General features: G+C 42.7%; 1 protein-coding gene across 1 annotated transcript; it reads right to left on the bottom strand.

Moving 5' to 3' along the window:
* Positions 1–4,376: 4,376 nt before the first annotated feature.
* Positions 4,377–18,315, bottom strand: LOC308173799 (fibroblast growth factor 12-like; the record flags this gene model as incomplete). The annotated part of the gene is made up of 5 exons (XM_080548856.1): positions 4,377–4,507; positions 5,407–5,605; positions 12,807–12,910; positions 16,460–16,570; positions 18,117–18,315. The coding sequence occupies 5 exons, from the start codon at positions 18,313–18,315 to the stop codon at positions 4,377–4,379; spliced, it is 744 nt and encodes a 247-aa protein (XP_080404982.1).
* Between the last annotated feature and the right edge of the window lie 7,172 nt (positions 18,316–25,487).

Genomic DNA, 25,487 nt, shown 5'->3' with positions numbered 1-25,487 from the left:
ATAAACAATGGGTTATTGTACACACATATATGATTTGACATTCTCCTTGGTCATCATTCATTCATCATCATTTATTTACTAATTCAAGATAATACACTAGCTTTATTAATGTACAATCTCCATCAAAGCTAAATCATTCAGGGAATGTTGAGCGGTGGGATGGAAGACACTCCTGTTTATTTCTACAGGAGCAATAAAATGCTATAGAGGCATAGTGTTTTGGTATCATTCTTTTTATTATTTCAACAATCTTTTTCATCCTGCTGCTTATTTGCGATGTTTTTCCTATTATATGATGCAAATGAAGGTGTCCCAATAAAAGTGCAAACATTGACGAACACAAATAAAGAGTTCAGGTATTGCCAAAGACCATTTGAATATGGCGATGATCATACCCAGTTTACCCTTCGTTGCCAGGGTGAGATTCAAGAGAGGGAGTCTCTATACTTCATGAGTCATCCAAACACACTTTCACATACAGTCATCGCTGCTTTTCCCTTGACGCTACGTGAGCTTAGAATGATAAGGTTCTATCTCCGTCTAGGGCAGTTCAGAGATATTGAGCGTCAACGTTTTTACATTCCATTATGTTTTGTGAGATGGAACCTTTGTATTTTATGAATGACTAACTCAAAAATGTCAACATTTTAAAAAATAACACCACACAGGCATTAATAAACACCTAACGGATCAGATTATGTAAAAAAACTCAATTTTGACAAAAATTTAGATAGAACCTTATAATTCTAACGTCACGCTGTGTCATTTTCCCCAATGGAAGACTTCTCAGAGGCAGTATGGTGTCTTGTGATTGGATAAGTTTGAGTCCTTAGTGAGTCCTTAAGAGTTTATCAATGAAATGCGAAATCACCCATAACAGAAAGGGGAAAACAACAAACCGATTTAGAGGGTTACAAGTACGACCTCTATGACCTCTTGGGCCCTATTATGCACTTCTTAACTAGCCGTCTTAAGTCTTAATTAAGACGCACCGCCAGGTTAAGACCTACCGCCACCCTTATTATGCGCTTCATACGTGTACTGCTATTATGCAGGTGTCGCTAGGCGCCCACACATAAGACGTAAGACTCCCGTGCATATATTACTCATTGTGGGAGTGTTCATATGTTAATGAAGTGCGCTAGGCGCCCCTGCTATTATGCGATCTGACTTTGCGCCTAGCGCTAAGAAGTGGTTTGAAAAGTTCTTAGGCGCTAGACATCATGCACGTTTTGAAACAGGAGCGCGCCTCCGCGGTTTGCGCATGCGCGCTGACCCACTTCTTAGGCGCGCTCGTGTTTCAAAACGTGCATGAAGTCTAGCGCCTATGAACTGCATAATAGCATAGCGCTTATGACTTAACGCAGCCGGTTCTTAAAGGGAATGGCACCTGGCACGCTGATTGGGTTGATTGAGAAGACGCCCAAAACACACCCATGACTAATTTCTGGGCTTAGCGCCGGGTCTTAGGCGCCCACTACCGCACGCATAATAGCAAAGTGGCCTTGACCACGTCTTAAGTTTAGATCTACCGCCTCGACGGACATAAGACTTATGAAGTGCATAATAGGGCCCCTAGACTCTCTGTTCTAATTCTAAACCTCTCTGAAAACATCCTCCTCAGACGTGTTGTGAAAGAGTGATCGCTCGCTCATGACATGAACTGTGATAAGTAAGAGTTAATAAGACAATAGGATATAGGGCAGTGCATATTCCCAGCAGGTGATCCATCGAGTCTACATGAATCAGGGCAGTGTATACGTAGCAGTGCATCTTTATCACACAGGAATTCATTCTCATACAATGAAATGGTTTGGTTGTTTGGTTCGAGAATGAAGAGCACTCTACATAGTTATTGTTCCATAAACACATGAATGGGTTTCCTGGCTAAATGTCTGAAAAGGTAACATCTCATGGGAACTCTCATGGGCTTCAATGGCAGCAGTTCAGTTACTGGCTTCAGTACTGTTAAGTTAGATTTGACCTCTTCTTCTTAGCCCTACATCATCATCATCATCATCATCAGAAGCCAATCTTCTACATTCAACATCTACATCATTCCTGGGCTTTGTTTAAACACTAGGTGCAGGCAGCAACCTATTAAAAGCATCCCCCCCCCAAAAATGCTGAAAAGCAGCCTCTCTTCTTTCAGATCCTCATACATATCTTCTAGCGTGAGATAATAATAATAAAAAAACAGTGAATGCTTTACTATGTACTATGTACACTGTGTCTTGACTATGACATCTGTCTGTCTCACAGAAAACTACTATTACCTTAATGCAACACTACTACCTTAATGCACCCCAGATCCCATAACCATGTGACCAGAGTTCTGGGACAGCGTAGCGGCACTACAGTTCAAGTGACTATAATAACACTGCGCCACGTGACCAGCCTAGAGATCAGAGGGGTATACTACGAAGTAAGATTTTGATCGAATCTAGCTCCAACTCCTTTAGCCAGGTAAATTACTAGAGCAACAAAACCTGAAGCTCTAATCTGCTCCGGGGCTAACTGCGTATTGGACGTATGCGCGGCTATGCTGTGTGCCCAAAATCGCACGCCTATCATGCGAATGTGAAATATTCAAATATTATCATGTGCTAAAACATCGCTGATACATATAGTATACTAACGTAACAATGCATTCGATACTTTATCGCATCAAAGGTTTATTCAATAAAATGTTTATTATGGCATGAAGGATAGGTCTTGGTTATTCAAGCATGGATTCAAGCAACGTTAGTTAGCTGACCCGTGACTGATTTCAGCAACAATGAAAATGTGGCACGGATCCACTTGTTGCAGCAGTTACGTTTTGTTCTTAATTACTAAGTCTGGCTTGAATTAGTGTTGAATCAGGATTTGCTTTTGTGATATCGAGGAAGCCTGCACCTGATCTTGACGATAACTCAAGCCTTCTAACTTTGGATAATCCTCAATATGTACACTGGGGGGAAATAAGTATTTCACCCCCTGTTGATTTGGTGAGTTTACCCCCCTTACAAAGAAATGAACAGTATAATTGTAATGGTAGGTTCATTTTATGATTTTCTTTTCATGAATTTTCTAAATTCATATAATGGGATTTATTTTCGGGGATTTCTTTCATACTTATGTCTCTCACTGTTAAAAAATGAACCTACCATTAAAATGATTAAAATGTTCATTTCTTTGTCAGGGGGTAAACTCACAATCACTCAAAATCAGCAGGGGGTGAAATACGTATTTCCCCCACTGTATAGCTTGCTTCGTAAGGATACCCCTCTGGTGATAGCATTACCATTGAATTTGGTATTTACATCCCCCTTTCCTCAGGACTGTGAACTAGTGACTCCACCACCCTCGCCTCTCCTAGCCAGACCTCCTGATCACCTTATTCTCACGCCTCCTTTGGAGGTCTGGAGAACTTAAGAGTATTTTCCGATCTGGCTTGGATTGAATTGGACAGAGGCGATGGGAGAATATGCTCGCAATTTCATTGGCTGTTACATTCCAAGAACACTCCCCCCCCCACATACCCTTTGTGTTATCTGTGTCATCTTTTCTGACCAGGTAGGTAGGACTATTTTGCAGAGAGATTTTTCTTTTCTTTTTTTGCTAGCTTGCAACATTTAAGAAAATGGAAGAAAACCTGATGGAAAAACTGAATTGTGTTTTGTTTTTTGTTTTTTTGAGCTCCACCGAAGCAAGATAGATTTCATTGGTTTGATGTGTCGCAAGAGGTCACTCAATTCAAATGGGTTTCCAACCCTTTGTAGCTACTTCCTGCAAAGAAGTACCCACAAGCCCCCCCCCCCCTCCTCAGAGGATAGCTTCATAACAGATCAGAGAGCTGGATTTGATACACATCCATCCCCCTTTGACGGCAGTGTCTGCAGAGACCTTTTAACCTCCACGACCCCTGCCTTAGCTCCCCAAAAGAAAAGGTAGATAGGTAGGAGTCTTCATCAATAACAATAAGATTTGCAATGATTATATCAACACAAAGAAGCAAGTGAAAGTGCTGTTGCATTCAATAAATCAAGGTGTGGGATTCTAATATGGCTTAAAGCTGATTTCAGGGCTTGACTTTGAAACATTTACATCGTCATGGAGGAGGAATGAACGTCCTGGTGCCACTCAGCAGGCTTTTGCATAAAATGTAAATTCATGTCCTGATTTTTAAAATATGTTCACATTTTTTTTCTAAAATATTTCACAGGCAAGAATTCTCTTCTTTTCTTTCTTCTTTTTTTCTTCTCTTTTGTTTTGTTTTGTTTCATTTTTGTTGTTGTTGTTGTTGTTGTTGTTGTTGTTGTTGTCGTTATCGTTCTCATTGAAGAAGATGAGTAAGAAATGGAGTTCGTCGACTCCAGGGGGCGCCCTCCAGGCTATGACCCGTCCTCAGCATTGGAGTCCTGGCCCACCACCTTGCCTCCGTTCATAGTCGGAGTCCCTGAGTCTTTCCGTGAGCGTTGCTTTTCCTCAATGTCATGGAGCGACGGCTCTTTGTACATGCAAACTGCAGGAAGGGGAGTGGAGAGAGAAAGAAACAAGGGATATTAATGCATGTATTGAGACATAGGGGAGAGAGGAAGAGAGAGGGGGGGAACAGAGGAGATTAAAAGAGAGATTCAGCATTAGCATAGTGTTTTAAATGTAATACAACAACCCCCCCCCCCGTTCATCAGCATCTCAAACCTTAAAGGACCCAACATGGCATAGTTTGAGACAGATCTAGATGAGAATGTATAATAGGAACTATCCGCTCACAGACAACAATTAAAAAGAGAGGCTTGAATGTAGAGGCTTGAACACTAGATGGTCTCTTGCCTTCTCTACCACAGCACAGCAAAACAATATATTGTGAAATATGTGTAAAGTTAAGCAATACAGAGAGGAGGAGCTAAGTAAAACATTTTATAATATATATCTATTTTTTAGAGAGAGAGAGAGAGAGAGAGAGAGAGAGAGAGAGAGAGAGAGAGAGAGAGAGAGAGAGAGAGAGAGAGAGAGAGAGGGAGAGGGTTATTCAAGCACTTTCAATGACCCGTGTCTACTTTCAAAAACTTTGAAGACCTTGACTTTTTTTCTTCTCAAATTCACAAACTCGTGAGCTTAGAATGATAAGGTTCTATCTCCGTTTAGGGCAGTTCAGAGATATTGAGCGTCAAAGTTTTTACATTCCATTATGTTTTGTGAGATGGAACCTTTGTATTTTATCAATTACTAACAAAAAAATGTCAACATTTTAAAAATAACACCACACAGGCATTAATAAACACCTAATGGATCAGATTATGTAAAAAACAAAATTTTAACAAAAATTGAGATAGAACCTTATAATTCTAACGTCACAAACTTTCAAGGACTTTTCATGGACCCGTTGAAAGGGAAACCCTGGTAGCAGTGTGGCCTCACCTTCAATGGGTCTGGGCACAAAGTGTGAGCAGGGCTTGGTCTTCTTCACCCGGTTCCCCTTCATCACCACGCCGTCCTTGTTGAGGCCCATGTACCAGGCCCGGCCCGACTCGTGCTGCCGGTACAGGGTCGACGAGTAGATGACGTAGTAGTTCTCAAACACAGACTCCTTGAATTTACACTCTGCTGTAAAAATTTCCTGAGGAACAGACAGAGAGGGAGACAGACTTAAGACACTGTTCAATTACACACTGTGTAGATTAGGATGTCACTACCAACTCAGCAAATTTGATCATTTTCTCTTTGATCCTGACAAACTCCTCAGTCCCTGCCAGTGACAAATATACCCATAACTTGATGCAGCCACCACTATTCTTCACACGAGAGATGGTGCAGAAACTGCATTTCTTGTGCTCGATAACACAACTATGGATATGAGATAGAGTAACTCCCTTTGCACTTGATCAAATTTTAGGACCCACCTTTCATGACTTTTCCTAGATATGTGCGTTCTACCACCCAGTATCCTTACATTTTAAAAATCAAGCTAGTATGAAGCATTTTTATTTATTTAATCATCAGTCCTTAATTGAGTCTATAACACAACAACATGTGGAAAAAGTGAACTAGTGTGTTGACTTTCTATAGGCCGTGTATATGCTAACAGAGGTTTTTAAAATGTTTTATCTAGTTTTCGGATAACTGGACAACTGTGCTATCATAGTACCTATGCACAGGTGGGAAAGAGGGAGAATGGGATTCATTGAGGTGTGTGAGCATAACACACCTCAAGTACAGCATACACACCAACACACAAACTCAATCCACACAAACATATGTATATGTTACGGTACATGTGGGAATACGGTACATGTGGGAAAACTAGGGTTAGGGTTAGGTGCTAGGGTGCTACGGTTAAGGTTAGGGTTAGGGGTAGGGTTAGGGTTAGGGGTAGGGTTAGACATGCCAGCATGTACCAAGTCGACGTAGCACCTAACCCTAACCCTAGTTTTCCCACATGTAGCGTATTCCCACATGTACCGCAACATACATACTCACAAACATACATACATACATACACACTCTCACTTGACACATTCAACACACAGACCTAAAGATAAGACAGCCCTCACCCTTTTTTTTTATTGCCTAAAAATGCCAGAAATATTTCAAAAATATGATCTCAAGCATCACCTCTCTTATTATTTCAGCAGATGCTAATCTTTACTTGAGCTTGATGTGGGGGATGTGTTTGTGAAAGTAGGTCATAGAGTGAAGGACAGAGTGGGAGACGGGAGGGAAGGAGAAGAGAGAAAAGGGAGGAATCAGAGGAGAATGATAGAGAGCGATGTGTAAGGCGAATAATAGTTTCCATGTTACCTGCTCACTTCACAACCCAATTCACTCTGTTCACAAAATAAAGTATAGTGATTGAATACAATTCAGAACATGTTTTTATCACATCTATTAGGACTTTTATCTACCCTCCCTCCACCCCCACCCAGAGAGCTTTGGACTGTCTGGACATGAACACTTGATCTTTGCACTTCTTATATTTATATTATTTATGACTCTTGCACTATGATGTTGATCTACCCTCCCTCCACCCCCACCCAGAGAGCTTTGGACTGTCTGGACATGAACACTTGAACACTTGATCTTTGCACTTCTTATATTTATATTATTTATGACTCTTGCACTATGATGTTGGTTTGCACTGTCTTGTCCTGTCTTGCACCTGTCCTGCTGTAAACCGTGCTCCACTGTCCCAAACCAAATTCCTAACATGTTTACATGTCATGGCAATAAAGTCTTCTGATTCTGATTCTGATTCTGATTTTACCTAATACGATGAAATGTCATTTCTGTTTAATTTATAATGTAATGACCCTGTATACAGGTCCGCCAAGGGAGTTAACTCTTGGTGTTGCAGTTAGTGTGGCCGGCTGGTAAGCGGAAGGTTGTGAGTTCGAGACCTGCTTAGGGCCAAGCTCCTCTGCCCCGCCGTTCTCTACAATAACATAGAACAAACCTGAGACTTCCTTAAAGGAGCAGTTTGCAGAGAATCCAGAAATTCCCACGGGATGCCATACATTGAAACTTAGTCAATAGTTCGTTTGTAGTGAGTTTGTTTATACAGCTCGCTCACTGTAGCGCAGAAAAATAAATCAGCAAAAAAAAAGTCTGCTGTCTCGTGGATCACTATTAAAACAGTTCTAAATACAGGTCACTTTATTCAATTCACTTGAAACTTGTTATTGAAAATGGCCCTAATCTTTGATTACCAGTGTCAGTTAACTCTTTCCCTACCCTATGTATCTCTATGTTTCCTATAAAAACATCTTATAAAAAAGCAACCCTCTCTTGCTCTCCACTGGAAGAGTTGGGTCGATTGGTTGGGTCGATTGGCCAGTGGCTGTGGGATTTGTCTTCAGCCCTGGTTCTCAAGAAGCCGACCCCTGACCCTAACCCTAACCCTACGTTTTGTGACATCTGGGGTTTGCTTTTGCGATTCCTGCAAAACCTGGTGGTTTCTGGGGGATACTTAATAGCTAATTATTGAACCTTAATGGCTTTGCCTGTTTTTTGTCTTGTAACCGTGAATTCTACTACCGGTAATTGTTATGACATGTTGGAGTGGTGTGATGTAAGGGATATGTGTTAAACAAATTAATAATTAAAAAGTGTTGTCATTTCTAAATGGTGAAACCAATATGTAGACAAATAACATCAAATAAAATCGGAGAATCTATAACTTTAACCTCATAGTGATAGTTTGAGCCAAACTTTGGGAGTATAGAGCCAAAAGAAGAAGAAATGATTGGCTGTTAGCATGACTAATGCAGGGCACTGTATGTACAGTATAGGGAGGTAGACTCAGTCAGGCAGCACCACTGTGAGTGAAAGTGAACACCCACAGGGACCACTGTTGATGGTCTCTCACTCTGGAGACAAACCGTGGACTGTGGACTGCACTTATATAGCGTCTTTATCCAAAGCGCTTCACAACGGCCTCTCATTCACCCGTTCACATACACATTCACACACCAATGGCGGCCAAGCTACCATGCAAGGCGCCGGCCGCCCCGGCCCGCTGACTTGGGAGCAATTTGGGGTTCAGTGTCTTGCCCAAGGACACTTCGACATGTGATCCCCTTGCGATCATTAGACAGCAGCTCTACCTCCCTGCGCCACAGCCGCCCTGACCTTCACAGCAGTGATTACCTAGGTCATCTTCCACGGTTTTTCTGTCATATGATGGCGGCCATCGGTCTCTGACATTAAGTAGGGGATTACAGCACACAATTGAAAACCAGCCTGTTACTTACAACATTATTTACAACATTATTTACAATGCACACATACATATTGTGTTGTGCACAATGTTGTAGTGGAGGGGAAACCCAAGTCAAAATAAAAGCTTTTTTTGGGGGGGTGAATAGAGTTGACCCACCTTTTCTGCTAGGTCAATGTTATTTGATTAGTTTGTTATTCAATCCATGATGAAGGGTTTTACCCACCTTCTTCTATCTGACCTGATGTTACATAATAGTACATTAAACACAAAGCAAGAACAAGTCTTGAAAATTAAAAATTAAAACCGCACCTTGTCTCGACGACACCTCGGTAATGAGCAAGACAGCAATTATCACAAACACCCCCCCGAGGTAAGTTCATCAACACATTCAATCCTCATTAACACCATCACACCCCAGGTGAACACAGTGTGTACAGTATTGCGTAGACAGACAGTCACTAGGGGGTGAAGACCAAGAACCAGCAAGGCTAGCCTGCTGAATCTGGAATGGTGCTAAGAAGTAACTGAACAAAAAAAAAAACATCTGTTCCATAATTTACTGAGGAGACATTATTTTTCCCTGGCTTGTTAAGACTTGCTGTAAAAACAGCACACATGATGTAATCTGTAGTCATTCAAGTGTTTTAGAGTTAAGCAATAAAAACATTTACATCGCTTGCTAAATATTCCTTCATGCACTACGTTCCACTTCACTGGCTTCACACCCATGACGAACGCCTTCCTACAATGAGCTTCTCCGTCTGTTCAAGGGGAACTCTTTCTCCATTTAATTTATAACGGTCTTTGGGCAATTAAAAAGCCACGTTTCTGACAGATAGTTCCTCTCCTGAGCTACGGAGGAGAAATATAGTGACGGTGCGACTGAAACAAACAAACAACAAACATTCACTTCTTTAGTCAAAATGTATTGATTGTAAAGTCGCTTTGGAATAAGGCGTCTGCTAAATGCCAAAACATTTTTAAACATTTAAATGTAAACATACAGTGTTGAATTATGATTTATGAGAAGTCTTTAATTTAGCACAAGAAAGAGAAACAGAAAGGACTCAGGCTAAGTGACAAAACATTATGCAACGGTTTGATATGTACTGTATGTGTTAATTACAGGTATACTTCAACATCAAAAGTATGAATATAAACAAAATGGACTGCACTTATATAGCGCCTTTATCCAAAGCGCTTTACAACGGCCTCTCATTCACCCATTCACACACACATTCACACACCAATGGCGGCAAGCTACCATGCAAGGCGCCGGCCCGCTCACTGGGAGCAATTTGGGGTTCAGTGTCTTGCCCAAGGACACTTCGACATGTGGCCAGCCGGGGCTCGAACCACCGATCTGCCAACCTTGCGATCATTAGACGGCGGCTCTACCTCCTGAGACACAGCCGCCCCACACAAGGGGTGGTACTGTGAGACACGTGTGACAGAGAGGGGGGACTGGAGGGATATCTAGAGGGGAAAGGGATACATGTTGCTGTTTATAAATGAGTAGTAGGTTATTATTGAAAGACTCCCTTCTCTCTTTTCTCTGCATATAGAAACCAAGAATTGCATTTGAAACATTTATAGACGGAGCCATCAATTATACATACGGACGGACCCAGAGCATACAGTAGCAGCATACAAAAGCCGTTGACCCCACTCTCCCTCTCTAAGAGAGGGTTTGTGTGGGATGTCAGATAGACTAATGTGTGTGAACTGCGAACCTCTGCAATTCCACTCTTATGGGATTTATTTATTTTTAAATTTTGTTTTTTCAGATTTCTATCCCTTTTTCACCCAATTTGGTAGCCAATTGAACCCAACCTAGCATCCAATTATCCCCTGCCTATTGCGTAGGATCCGCCGCACGACCCCGTGGCCGGCAGCCCCAGAGGAGATCGCCAGGCAGACTAGCTGACTGGCTCCTCGAGCCCAGCACCGTTATTCCGGCACCCCGGGGGCGGTGTTGCGCGACGGATCCTTGTCCGGAACTATTCCTATGCCGCCCAATATGCCGCTCTCTGTGTGTGCCTCGGCCATATCCGGATCTGGCGAGCTGGGATTCGATCCCAGTCCCCGGTGGGCAGCTTGCACTAGTGGTTAGTGCTTAGACCGCTACACCACCGCGGGGCCCTCTTATGGGATTTATGATCTGCTGTAGATTTTGCCAGAAGAATAGCCAAGAAATTCCTTGTCTCTCTCCGCACAGTCCCAAGATATGGTGCACCAAAAATAAGGGGTATTTGGAAATCTCTTAGTACAGTAAGATGAATCTGTCCAAGCACTGTAAGTGTTTTATGGTCAGAGGCCATAGATAATGTTAAGCCTATTTATTATTATTGTTTATTATTATAATAGATCATTATTTATTATCATTAGTTTATTATTTGGTGACCAAACAACAGAGGGTGACCAAACAAACAAGTCTGGAGAATTGTACACCAAACTAGTGAACATTCTTGCTTCTTACAGCTTTGTGTTGATTTCTCAAATTATTATTCCCAATCTTGATTTGTTTGAATGATGGATCTTGCCATACAGATGTACAAAATGACACTGTTTGGCCCTTTTTTTAATATAACTGTTTATTTTAAGATCAGCTTTGAAAATATATAATTTATCGGTTGTTTATGAGTTCCGAGGTGATGTCATTAAACGGATCATAATAGGGTGCAAAGTGGAGAGTTAGGAGTGTAGCAAGGGGCCGTGTCCAGAGCAACTTTTTTTTTGTTAAAGCAGCACTGGGCTTGTAACCACATCATTTCCCTGTGCAAATATTTTATATTAGCTAACGAATTTGGGAATCATATTTAGAGAAATCAACACACAGCTGCAAACATTTTGTCTTCGCCTATTGGTGAAATTTGTGTTTGAAGTAAAGGTGTTATATCAATAAGATGGCACCCAAATTATTTTTCTATTTGCTTACAGAAGGCGATCGCACCAAGAGAAAACCCCTCGCTGTGCACAGCAGGAACACAGCACTGTAACACACAGACAACCAAAGTGTCACAGTAAAAGGTAGATGTATAATAAACGTTGCGCTTCATTCAGAGGTTCCCCATCACCCCCCCCCCCCTTTTTATAGAGGGGAGGACAACATATTTACTGTACACTTGCCTCCCAGTGGTGTCGGAGAAAAAGCTTGTGACATAGAATGGACAGAGATCGTTTCATAGTCTGAAGTCTGATTGACCAGTCAGTATGGTAATAACATAGGGAGAGAGGGAGGGAATAGAGGGAGATGAGGAAGAAGATGAATGGAGGAATCAAATGGAAAAGAGAAGTATTGGGATTGTAGAGGGAGGGGGATAATTTCAGAGCTAGAGGCATGTAGCTAAACACACTTTAACACACTTTAACCCACGTTAACCCTATAGGATTCAACTACAGCTACAAGACCTTGAACAATTCATCCATGCATTTTGTTTAGAGTAGACAGAGATCTTTACACTGGCGATCTTTACACTGGCTACCAGTCTCTCAGAGAATTGAATTCAAAATACTCCTAATTGCATACAAAATCACAAAATGGTCTTGGATCAAAATACATGAGATCTCCTCCCACCCTAGATTCCAGCAAGGCCCCTAAGGTCAGCTGAGACTAATCAGCTAATCATTTTCGGTCACTCTGCCCGCATGCTCCTGGAACAAACTCCCTGAAGAAATCAAACAGGCCCAAAACCCTACAAATATTTAAAACTAAGCTAAAAAAAAAAAGTAACATTTTGCAGCAGCTATGATTAAACACTAACACGTCTTTTTATCCATTAACTGTTATTTTAAATGTGACACCACAGTAGTTAATAATGCAATAATTGTCGAAAATTGAGAACAACACCTAACAGACACACAATAATTTTGCCATTTAGCAGACGCTTTAAATCCAAAGCGACTTACAATTACGAATTACAGGGACATTCCCCCTGGAGTAACTGAGGGCTAAGTGCCTTACTTAAGGGCACACTAGTAGTGGTGTGGTTTCAGGCAGGATTTGAACTCACAACCTTCCAATCACAAGTCCAACTCACTATCCACTAGACCACCACTACCCCTCACACACACAAAGTATAGGGCACATGCAGAGTCTTACTGAGGTGTAGAGGAAACCTTCTCCGTTCATGGCAGCGTAGAGGCCAGCCTTCACTCCCTGGATGGCCACCACCCTCAGACCCACAGGGATCAGGTTGAACAGCGCTGAGGGAGGGAGAGAGGCGGGGGGGGAGACAGTGTTACTTACTTGAGTCGGATACACACAGGTAATAGGTCATCATACCTATCCGTATGTATGCGTAGCAGAGTTCAGGGAGTGTACAGTGGTTCTCCAGAGGTTATTCAAATGAAAAGAAGCTAGAAGGAAAGTGATCTATGGTTGAGCACTGGATGGACACAGTGAAGGAAAAGGTACATTCCATTCCAAGTCACAATCGGACTCGGGAGTTCAGTTTCGCCCACACACAAGAGGACTTTTGATCGTAAATGTTAAACGTGTTTAATATTTACGATCGTCGGCCCCGACGATTGTCCCGGAGCAGATTGTCGGGAGAAATTATCTTTATGTGTGTACCAGGCTTTAGGGAACCCTTTCAAAGGTTGGGTGAGAATATGTGCTCTGACAGTGAGAGTCGAGAAGCTCTTTGCCACATATCTGTCGACTTCAACATGTAGGGGAGCGTACCACACCAGCTGGGCTTCATACAGTATGCAGCTGTGTTAGTGGTGTTAGCTGTTTTACTCACAGTTAGACAGTGTGGCTGGGTTTGTTATCCTGGTAAGGGAATTAGACAGTCGTACCCTTGAGACCTCTGTATTTACCGATTAACCCTCAGCAACTCGTGACGTTAGAATTATAAGGTTCTATCTCCATTTTTGGTCAAAATTGAGTTTTTTACATAATCTGATCCATTAGGTGTTTATTAATGCCTGTGTGGTGTTATTTTTAAAATGTTGACATTTTTGAGTTAGTAATTCATAAAATACAAAGGTTCCATCTCACAAAACATAATGGAATGTAAAAACTTTGACGCTCGATATCTCTGAACTACCCTAAACGGAGATAGAACCTTATCATTCTAACCTCACTCTCCTAATCAACTCATAACATCCCATCCTCCTTCCAACCCCCGAGTGAGATTTGGAAACGTTTCTTAACACTGTTACTACTAATACTAAAATTCCTTCTAAAGCCTAAAACAATGTTATGCTATAATACCATCCTCATAAAGCTCCTGTTAATGCCAACCTTATACTAGCTCTGCAATGCCAACGCTCACAAAGCACGGCGATGATCATCCCTTCTGGATCATAACATGCTAAGCCTTTTGGATACGCTCTCTCTCTGATGTGGTGGGCTCTGCCTGATCAAAGTTTTTTTTTTAAACGGAGAAGGATAGGTGATATAATCCATGAGGACACCAAATCCACGGATTGCAGATGCAAAAATACTCCAGCATGAGTGGGTGCAACTGAGCTCCTGTAAGAAGGAGCCCCCAGGCGTTAAATCCTCTCTACACGAAAGCACATACACACACACACACACACACACACACGTGTCTCACACACACACACACACACACATGTGTCTCACACACATACACACACACACACACACATGTGTCTCACACACAAACACACACACACACACACACGTCTCACACACACACACACACACACACACACGTGTCTCACACACACACACACACACACACACACACGTGTGTCTCACACACACACACACACACACACACACACACATACACCATCCACTACTGAAAAGAGCACAACTGGCCAGTGCCTGTCGATTTTTTGGGCAGGAACATAGAGGATTGGTCCAGCTCCAAGCAAGCCCTTCTATCCTCGGGCTCATGGGAGTTTTACACAGAGACAACCTCTCTGCTGCCTGTTCTACTCCATGATTGCAGATGAGTAGGAGAAGGAGGCAAGCCCAACAACATCTTTGCCAGTTTATTGTCTTTGTTGTTCTCTGAAACCTTGGCAACCCATAATATATGTTGTAATCCCTTTCTCTCAGATATCCTGAGTGGCTTTCTCCTTCTCCTTCTACAGGAGGAGGAGTTTCCATGTTGTCATTTGCTGTGATGATTTTGTTCTGCAGAGTTCTAGAGTTACTGCTGAAGACTGTTGTAACTGCTGTAACTTTGGGACAGCACTGGTCACCCCCCAGCCCCCAGGACAGGCAGCTCTTGGCCTGACACCGAGTAAACGGGGGGGGGGGGCTGAGGAAAATGTGTGCCCTCCGTCACTCCATTCTGTCTGCCCATTTCCATTTTTTTTCGTCCAGTTTCCAACTCAACAGGGAAACAAGTTTAGTCCAATTGAACGCTGAACCAGTACGCTCCACACTGAACCAGCTCTTTTTGATCTGAAGAGGCGTTGATCTAAGTTAACCCTTTGTGGAACAAGCTTTGTGGCCTTGAGAATGTCTGCCAGAAATGAGTTGCATGACAGAATGGAGTTGTCTAGTGTTAGATCTTAGTGGTATTTCTTGCAATACACTCTGTGTGTCAGTACAGAATCACAAGGCTCTGCTATTGTCTGTCATGTTTAGAGAAGATGGCCTCTGCGCCTGGCAGACTGGCTGGCATCCGGCAGACCGTATCTGACTCCCAGGGGCACCGACCTTGGGTGTCTTGCGTGAGCTGAGGCGCCGGGGCTGGCTGATGTGTTGATTATTATTTGCGATGTAACAACTGTGATACCAGGAGTATTTAAACCATCCTTGGCCGTTGTGTGATTGTCTAATGCTGATCTCAGACGCCAGAAGACGTTCGTTACGTACGCAATTCCTTCTGTTTAATAAACCTGAGTGATCATTACGACCTGTGTTTGGAATATCCTTGTCACTTTGTGTTTGCTGCACACCTGTTCTCGTTCTTGGTGTCTGTTAGGGTTAGTTATAGTTATAAGCTAGTTATAAACTCACTGTAGTTAGGGTTAGTTATAGTTATAAGCTAGTTATAAACTCACTGTAGTTAGGGTTAGTTATAGTTATAAGCTAGTTATAAACTCACTGTAGTCTAGGGTTAGTTATAGTTATAAGCTAGTTATAAACTCACTGTAGTTAGGGTTAGTTATAGTTATAAGCTAGTTATAAACTCACTGTAGTCTAGGGTTAGTTATAGTTATAAGCTAGTTATAAACTCACTGTAGTTAGGGTTAGTTATAGTTATAAGCTAGTTATAAACTCACTGTAGTCTAGGGTTAGTTATAGTTATAAGCTAGTTATAAACTCACTGTAGTTAGGGTTAGTTATAGTTATAAGTTAGTTATAAACTCACTGTAGTTAGGGTTAGTTATAGGTATAAGCTAGTTATAAACTCACTGTAGTGAGGGTTAGTTATAGTTATAAGTTAGTTATAAACTCACTGTAGTGGCTGTTAGGGTTAGTTATAGTTATAAGCTAGTTATAAACTCACTGTAGTTAGGGTTAGTTATAGTTATAAGCTAGTTATAAACTCACTGTAGTGAGGGTTAGTTATAGTTATAAGCTAGTTATAAACTCACTGTAGTTAGGGTTAGTTATAGTTATAAGCTAGTTATAAACTCACTGTAGTTAGGGTTAGTTATAGTTATAAGCTAGTTATAAACTCACTGTAGTCTAGGGTTAGTTATAGTTATAAGCTAGTTATAAACTCACTGTAGTTAGGGTTAGTTATAGTTATAAGCTAGTTATAAACTCACTGTAGTCTAGGGTTAGTTATAGTTATAAGCTAGTTATAGACTCACTGTAGTCGCTGTTCTCGTCCTTGGTGCCGTTGATGGTCCCGTCCGGCTGCATCTGCAGGTTGAAGCCCTGCTCGCTAAACAGCCGCGTCACGATGCCCTTCAGCTGCTCCTCTGCAACGCAACACAGGGCAAGGGTTACACACACACACACACACACACACACACACACACACTCCTCTGCAACACAACACAGAGCAAGGGTTACACACACACACACACACACACACACACACACTCCTCTGCAACGCAACACAGAGCAAGGGTTACACACACACACACACACACACACACTCCTCTGCAACGCAACACAGGGCAAGGGTTACACACACACACACACACACACACACACTCCTCTGCAACACAACACAGAACAAGGGTTACACACACACACACACACACACTCCTCTGCAACGCAACACAGGGCAAGGGTTACACACACACACACACACACACACACACACACACTCCTCTGCAACGCAACACAGGGCAAGGGTTACACACACACACACACACACACACACACACACTCCTCTGCAACGCAACACAGGGCAAGGGTTACACACACACACACACACACACACACACACACACACACACACTCCTCTGCAACGCAACACAGGGCAAGGGTTACACACACACACACACACACACACACACACACACACCAACTACGGTGTCAGTGTCATGTGATGTGGCAGATGTAAACAATCAGCTTGGGCCATTGTATTGGATCATCCCTCAATGTGAGAAGTTCAAGAGCCACTATCAACTGACCAGGAAGAAAAGGCCCAAAGTATTAGTTGGATAGACTATTAGAGGTCATTCTTTACAGTCAGTGTCTTGTGATGATACAGATGCCAACTAACAGTCTCCTAACAGGCTTCTCCTGATCACACACAGAGCACAATGTGGGACAGATCAACCTGGCGCTACAGCCTGACACCCAAGTCATGCAGGAAGAGATGGAAAGAGACAAAAATACAGTACTATTTAGAGCAGCTCGGTGTGCCAGTTTAACAGCGGAGACAGCCACGGTGGCTGATGGAAATCCCTGAAAGGTGGATCCACTACAGCCTATGCAGGAGTGCAGTCTGACTATCCTCTCACCAAGAAATTGGCCACATAAACCAGGCACACCTTTTACCTGCCGGTAAGCCTGCCTGTTAGCACCAGTTGGCTTGTGGACGATCAATACTTCCTGCTCCACCAATGGGTGCTTCAGCTCAATGTGGGGAAACCAAACCACTGCAACAATCCCCCAACAAACTCACCCAAACAATTAGGTCTACTGTACCTCACCTGTACAAAACCAAGCTAAATAGCCCTTGGTGCATTGCAGGGGGAACCAATTTGACCACTAGCCTACATTGTTTTAAAAGCTCTGAAGGCCTAGATGTATACAAGGGGAGGTGGAGGGCGGGCGGCATAGTTACAGATTCCAGTAGACCTACATCAATATGAACAAATAAAACAGTCAGAAAGGTTATGGATTTTAAAGCATGAATAATGTTGAGACCCCACACAGTTTGACACCGATGTCAACAAGCTCTACTACTACTAGAACAGATGGGGTGGCCGTAGCTATACATATTTCCCACGGCCTGAACCCTGACACCCCTGACTTCACTCGGCGCACACCTGCGCGAAGGTCACTGACCTGGTTTCCGGCGGACCGGTCTCTTCTTGCCGCTGCAGAAACGAACCTTGCTGAAAACAGTGATGATATGTCTCTCGCACAGAGAACGAGGGTCTTTACTGGGGCTCGTGCGGCGTTTAGAGGTGACGACCTTTTCGCTGTTGGCCTCCCTCGCTTGACGTTTCTGTCGTATCAATGAGCTGGCGAGCGCCGCCGCCATCTCCCCTCCTGTAGACTAATCCAAGTGTTGAGTTGACCACTTGAATGGTCTTTTAAATCTAATAAAGAATACGAGATGTTGTAAAGATTAAGAGGATATTATTGATTATGACCGTTCCGACGCATGTGCGTGAGCCATCTCGACAAACATATAGGTAGTATGTCTGAAGTTTACAGTTATGGAACATATTTGTGGATTCGGATTAGATTAACAGGCGACAGGTGCCATGCATGGGCATAACTATCGAACAGAGCAAGGATTGTCTTTCAAAAAGATCGCTGCTTCGCATATTTGCAAAACAAGACTAGATGTTCAGAAGCACATGGGTGAAAGAAAGTGCCACAGGCTATAGCTCCTGCTGAAGTAGCCTAGAGTTTATTCCAAAACATAATTCCCATAAATTAGTCCCGTAAATAATGTTAACTTTTCGTCAACTTTCGGAGTTCTTCTGGCAGGAACGCAACATCTGGATGCGTAAATCTGGATGCGTAAATCTGGATGCGTAAACACACAGCCACGGTCAGTCTTCCTGTGCAGAATAACGGGCTCGACGCGCGAGCCCCAGGTAGAACGCACCAAAGTCGAAACTCCAGAACGTTTTCTGGAGGATGTAGTAGTGTGCCAACAAATTGATCAAATCAGCTGAGGAATCTAGCCGCCAACAGACCCACAGGTAATAAAAGTCCTTAAGTCCGACATCATTCGGAATCAGTGCGCGTTCGTCTCACAATGGGTATCCTATACGTAATTAGAGAGAAATAATTAAAAGAGAAATAATAAAAGCAAACGGAGAATTCTGCTCTAGAATGCCCAGCTTTGCGTGTGTCGTTTTCCAGGCAGCAGGCTCTTCTGCTCTACGTGATTGTGGTTTGTGGATGAGGAGGTCTCCGAAGCTGAGAGGAGAGGAGAGGAGGGAGAAGAAACCAGAGGGAGGGAGGGGGATTCGTTGAGTTAGGAGCGGAGGAGTGTAGACAGAGAGAGACATGATGTAGCCTACTGTGCTGAACGAGAGGGAAAAGGCACAGTTTAGGAGGCGCAGGCAGCTTGGTGACAACAGAGTTCCATGTATGAATCTCCCTGTGATGTAGGCTTGTACTAGGCTAGCCTTTTAATCCAAGTACTATGTATATATGTGTCCCATATTCAGCAGGAGGATAAAGTAATTCAATATAATTTGATATGGCCATTAAAGGGGCAATCTGGCAATTCAAACAAAGAGGTCACCGCTCAACAGTTGAGGAATTCATATCAAAATCGTGTGTGTGTGTGTGTATATATAAAATAATAATAATAATAATAATAATAATAATAATTATTATTATTATTATTATTATTATTATTATTATTATTATTATATGTTTGTTTTATATAGGCAGATAGATGAGAGGATAGATAGATAGAGTGAGGTGCAAAGATTTGGGCACCCCTGGTTTAAATGTCTGTTACTGTCACGCCCTCTACCTCGAGGTAGTGGGCAGTGCCTCTCTCTCTCTCTCTCTCTCTCTCTTTCTCTCTCTTTCTCCCTCTCTCTCTCTCTCTCTCTCTCTCTCTCTCTCTCTCTCTTTCTCTCTCTTTCTCCCTCTCTCTCTCTCTCTCTCTCTCTCTCTCTCTCTCTCTCTCTCTCTCTCTCTCTCTCTCTCTCTCTCTCTCTCTCTCTCTCTCTCTCTCTCTCTTTCTCCCTCTCTCTAATCGGCAGGAGTGATGTCAGGTGTGCAGCAGTCAGGTGTCGGCTGCTTTGCATTACACATCATTAGACCTCCATAAAGACCCGGTCCAGCCTTCACCACTCTGTCAGATCGTAGCTTCAGCTTACTAGTAAACACTGGCGGACTCAGTGGGGGGGGCAGGGGGGGCGACCGCCCCTCCTGGTGCCCCCACGGTTGAAAAACGTCTCTCTTAAGTGCCCTTTTGAGTGGCAAAAATGCCCTTTTGAGTGGCGAAAATGAGAGGACGTGCCCTATTGGTGCCCCTCCATTGGTCTAAACTTGACCATGTGCCCCCACAGTTGAAAAACGTTGCACTAAAGTGCCCTTTTGAGTGGCAAAATTAGAGGATGTGCCCTATTGGCTGCCCTTCCAATGGTCTAAACTTGACCATGTGCACTGATGGGGTCCTATGTTGTGCAGTAGGTGCCCCTTTTCGCCCCTGCCCTTCAAATACCCTGAGTCCGCCACTGCTAGTAAAGTCACGCTTCTAACTCCCCTACCTTATTACTGCAGACCTGCCAACCTGTACGCATTTTGCGTAGCAGGTACGCATTTTAACGTCAATGTACGCTGGCAATGTACGCATTGTCAGCTGAAAGGTACTCAAAAAGCTGCCTGATTGGTTCCTCCTTCCTTCACTCACTCGTTCCACCAATCATATTCGCAAGCCTGCGCCTGAGCTTGTTTGTTTGTTTTTGTTAGCTGACTGGTTAACCACTGGTGTGGTTTTGTTTTTGTGTACGTACGCACAAAAATAATGATTAATTCACACAAAACGGGAAACAGTAAAAAAATGAACCAGTAAGCTGGCATGCAGACTATATTGAATGCAATGGTGAATAGGTGGGTTTTAAGGGCAGCTTTGAATATGTCCAGGGTTGGAGAGTCGCAGATATCCTTGGGTAGAGAGTTCCAGAGGGTGGGGGGGGGGGGGTTGCCACACTGAAGGCTCTGTACCCGAAGGTCCGGAGTTTGTCGCTGGGTTGGACGAGGAGGAGGCCCATAAGCAATTGCTAAATAATTCCGTAGTTTGAGAGAGTTGTACTCAAAATCAAAACTTCACCTTCAGTCTAACAGTGCAGGGTGATCTGTGTCAACATGGCATGCCTCCTTCCCCACGCTGTCGTCTTCATGACCTCTGATGGGGCACTTTCCCTATTGATTGGGAAAACACAACACCATCGCTCCTGCTGGGTGTCGATGAGCAAGGAGATCGATCCACACGTTGCCACGGGGATGGTGTCTTCCCTGTTCTCTAGTATAAATGGAATTAGGAACCCTTCCCAACTGTTCCAATCGTTCTAGCATGTGTGGTCCAGGTGTGTTTAAAAGGGTTGTAGAGGCCTCTTAACACTAGAACAGCCGTGCCTTTTTTACCTACTAAAAGAGCCGCCTCTTTACAATAGTAAGCTGCTATTTACACACAACGACCACTAGTTGGCCACTTGTAAATTAGCCTGCTTCCTACACAGAAAAACGGCAAAATAGCTTTATACTAGCTTATCCTGATGTGATTTTGAAAATGTACGGATACCGGGTGGTAGAACGCACATATCTAGGAGAAGTCATGAAAGGAGGGTCCTGAAATTTGATCGAGTGCAAAGATATAACATTTGTCTTTACTCACAGGCAAATAACCCCTCATGGCTGTTCTAGTGTTAATCAGAAATCGGCAATAGCTCAACTGAACTAAAAACGGCAAAAACAAAAGTAGGAGAAGGCTCAAATTACCCCTCATGGCTGATTAAGTGTTAACAATCCAAATAGTCTCTACATGGGTGAGTCGTACCTTCCAACAAACAGTTCCCAAAAAGGCAGAATGACGCATGTATAAAAAATAAACACGTTCCTCAAAAGTGAATATATCTCCATCAGCATTATCCATACCACCGAACCTGTCGGCTACGGTCTATCACTGTCTTCAACTGTCGTTGAAACTTGTTTATTCCCACCAACATTCCCTTTCCTGTTCCCTTATATCCCAGATAGTCATTCATCCCCACCACCAGGGGGACATTACCGCAAGGAACAATCTAAATAACATACAATAGGGAATATAGACTTAGAAGCAAATATGATCATAATTAAATTAAAGCAATCAATATCATAAGTCAATAATTCAAAATGTATATTTAGAAAAATGTACATGAATAACATTGTAGGACTAAATGGCTCCTACAAGTGTTACTAGGTACAAGAAAAACCTACTGCCTCGTTAGCTAGCAAGCTATCATTTAAGTAAATCTGAATGTCAGCAGTGTCATGTTCCTCCTGTTTTCATACACGGTTAAGATTGTCCTTAATGAAGTCAACACTCAGTCCCAGAAAAAGAACCAATCCATTGCAGTGTAGTTTCCTTAGCTCAAAGAGCACCTGCACAAGTGATCATCATAGAAAGACAAACAGCGAACATAAGCAAAAATAGCAAACATAGAAAACAGGCAACAGTGTGCAGTGCAGATGCACAAAGAAACACAAACCAAAATACCAGGTAGCCATGGAAAACAAAGATCTATGTATAATTAACTAGAGACATTGCCATCTAGTGTATGTTCATAGGAACTACACTCTCTAAAACGAGCCTCAGATTTTTTTTTTTTTTTTAAATCAAGAATGAATTAGATTCTTTCACCCCCAACTCCTTTAATCATTATTATATTTTATCATGACGTTTATGGAGATACATTAACTAGATAAAAAATGTGTATCAGAGTACATTGAGACATTACCACCCCCAGCACTACGTCTCCTGAGACACTTGCTGCACCTATACTATGGCTAGACACCTATTATGCCTCCTAAGACTTCTACTGCCCCCCTTGTACTGTCTCTCCAGTGTCTAAATTTAAAATAAAATACTTTTTCACGATGACTGCCAGTGGCCCCTGGCCTGAGCTAGATTACGCCTCCTGCTGGAACTGGTGGATTGATGATTCACTTCCTTAGTCAAATGTATCTATTGTAAGTCACTTCGGAATAAGGAGTCTGCTAAATGCCAAAAATGTAAATGTAAATGAGTACACTGAGAGAGAACTTGTTATTTCACCTTTCACACTCGCTGAGATACAGTCTCTCTCACCTCACACACACATTTACGTACACACACATACAAATACACTCTCTCTCTCTCTCTCCTACACACACTTGCCGTGAAAGCAAGAGTGTATTAAATGTTTGATGTGTCCACATGTCTCTTAACTCCATTCCACCATTAATCACTAATTTAGAGATTTTGCTCCTGTAAAATTCATGAATCTGAAACCACTGTCTTTTAAAAACAGAATCTAAAAGCATCTCGGCTGGCTGATAATGCACAGCACCCAAGGGGGGGGTTGGTTACATCAACCCTGGTAACTGGTAATTATGTCGCTTATATAGTTCACTTTTCATCTTTTTTTGTGCTACAATCACTTTTATGACTAGATAAATGTAAACTTGTAATGATAAAAATAAAATAAAAATTATGGTACAGGATTTCTTTATGGTTAAATAATGAAATGATGATGATTATTACGCAATTCAATATAAAGCTGAATGCTTAATGCATCTCCCTTACCATCTCAAGACTGATCATGTCCTGTCTGTAATACTGTGCTTCATATTGGAAGATGTGGCCAGTAGAGGGTGCTCATGTATGGAGATAGATTACTGCCAATTGTAAATAAATAGAGTACATCTCATGTACCATGATCCGTTGTGGCAACCCTCTCTTGACAGCGACCTATGGCCCCTCAGCACTGCGTCTCCTAAAGACACCCACTTTCCCCTCTACTGTGTCCCTAAAAACTTCTATTGCCCCCCTTGTACTGTTTCTCTGTTTCTCCAGTGTAAAAAAATAAAGAAACTAGGTTTAGAAGAAGGTGATAGGAGAAGGTTTTTCCTTCTATCAATGGCCCCGGGCCGGAGCTGGATTACTCTTCCTGCTACGACTGGTGGATTGATGATTCACTTGCTTAGTATTCAAATGTATTGATTGTAAGTCACTTTGGAATAAGGCGTCTGCTAAATGCCAAAAATGTCAATGTAAATGTAATGGCGAGATTCAGAACCATGGACAGCGCCCATTCCAGTCCCTGGGCACTCAGAGTAGATTGTCTGTATCTCTACATTCTGGGAAATCGTAGCTAACAATTCAGTCTGCCTGGGGACAGTGCCAATGACTTGTTGCACACTTACTCAACTCTAGTTTCCTGTCACCATATTTGTTTGCCAAGATTAGTGATCTCCATGTGAAAAGCCATACTGTGTTCTTTTGACAGAGTAGATTCAAACTCTTTGATGGGAAAAACCTTTTCAGTGGATTCACTCTATGGACTTTATGACTTGTAACCTGAATGACTTCTACTGCAGATTTGACAGACAGACAACGGACCAGACCAGTCCTGACTCTGACACACACACCCAGAGTTCTACACGTCCATCATCGAGTCCATCCTCAGCTCATCGATCACTGTCTGGTTCACTGCCTCCCACTGCCAAGGACAGAGGGCAGACTACAGTGGATCATTCGGTCAGCCAAGAAGGTCATCGGCTGCATCCTGCCATCTGTCCTGGACCTGTTCCACTCGATGGACCAGTAAGAGAGCTGTTCCACTCCAGGACCAGTAAGAGAGCAGGGAAGATCATCGGTGATCCCCCCCCCCCCCCCCCCCACCCCGGTCACATCCTCTCGAAAAAGGTTCTGGTCCAAAAACACGTGAACAGTTTCTTCCTCACAAACCAGCCCCCCCCCCCCCACCTGTCTCACACACACACACACACACACACACACATACAACTGACAATGTAATCTATATTCGTTATTCGTTTTACATTACTCTAATTTACAGCCTACATAATTATTGTTCTACTGCCCCTTTCTGTCATTGTCTTTTTAAACTTTTTTTTAAAATATATTAGCTTATATAGTGTTGTTTATTAAATTGTTGTTGTTGTTGTTTTGTTTGTTTTATATTATATTGTTGTTTGTATCTTTATGTCTTATGTACCCCCTGGGGTCACATGGTAGAAAATAAATATTTGATGTGTGAATTCGTTCCCTCGGTTTAGTAATTTGTTAGGGTTAGGGTTATGGTTATGGTTAGGGTTAGGGTTAGGCCCTACGAGCCAGAACGATCACAAGGATTAGGGTTAGGGCCATCGTTCTGGCTCGTAGGGCCTAACCCTAACCCTTTTTTTTCTACCATGTGACCCCAGGGGGGCTCCGTACTTATGCACCAACCACATCAATTTCCTGTATATTGCACCATGCTGCAGCAGTTGAGCTACTTGCAATACTTCTCTTCACCACCAGAGGTCAGCCCAAGAGCAAAACATGTCTTGGCTGTCCACTTTTCAACTAAGATCCAGTGAATGTGTCAATCAATGACACTATGGAACGTGTCCAGAGACTGAGAACGTACACAGAGACTGAGAACGTATACAGAGACTGAGAACGTACACAGAGACTGAACGTCTGAGAACGTA

Source organism: Nansenia antarctica (assembly GCF_963989245.1).
Source record: "Nansenia antarctica genome assembly, chromosome: 19".
Taxonomy (NCBI): domain Eukaryota; kingdom Metazoa; phylum Chordata; class Actinopteri; order Argentiniformes; family Microstomatidae; genus Nansenia; species Nansenia antarctica.
Note: the sequence above shows the minus strand (reverse complement) of the source record. Positions and strands in the feature narration are given on the sequence as shown.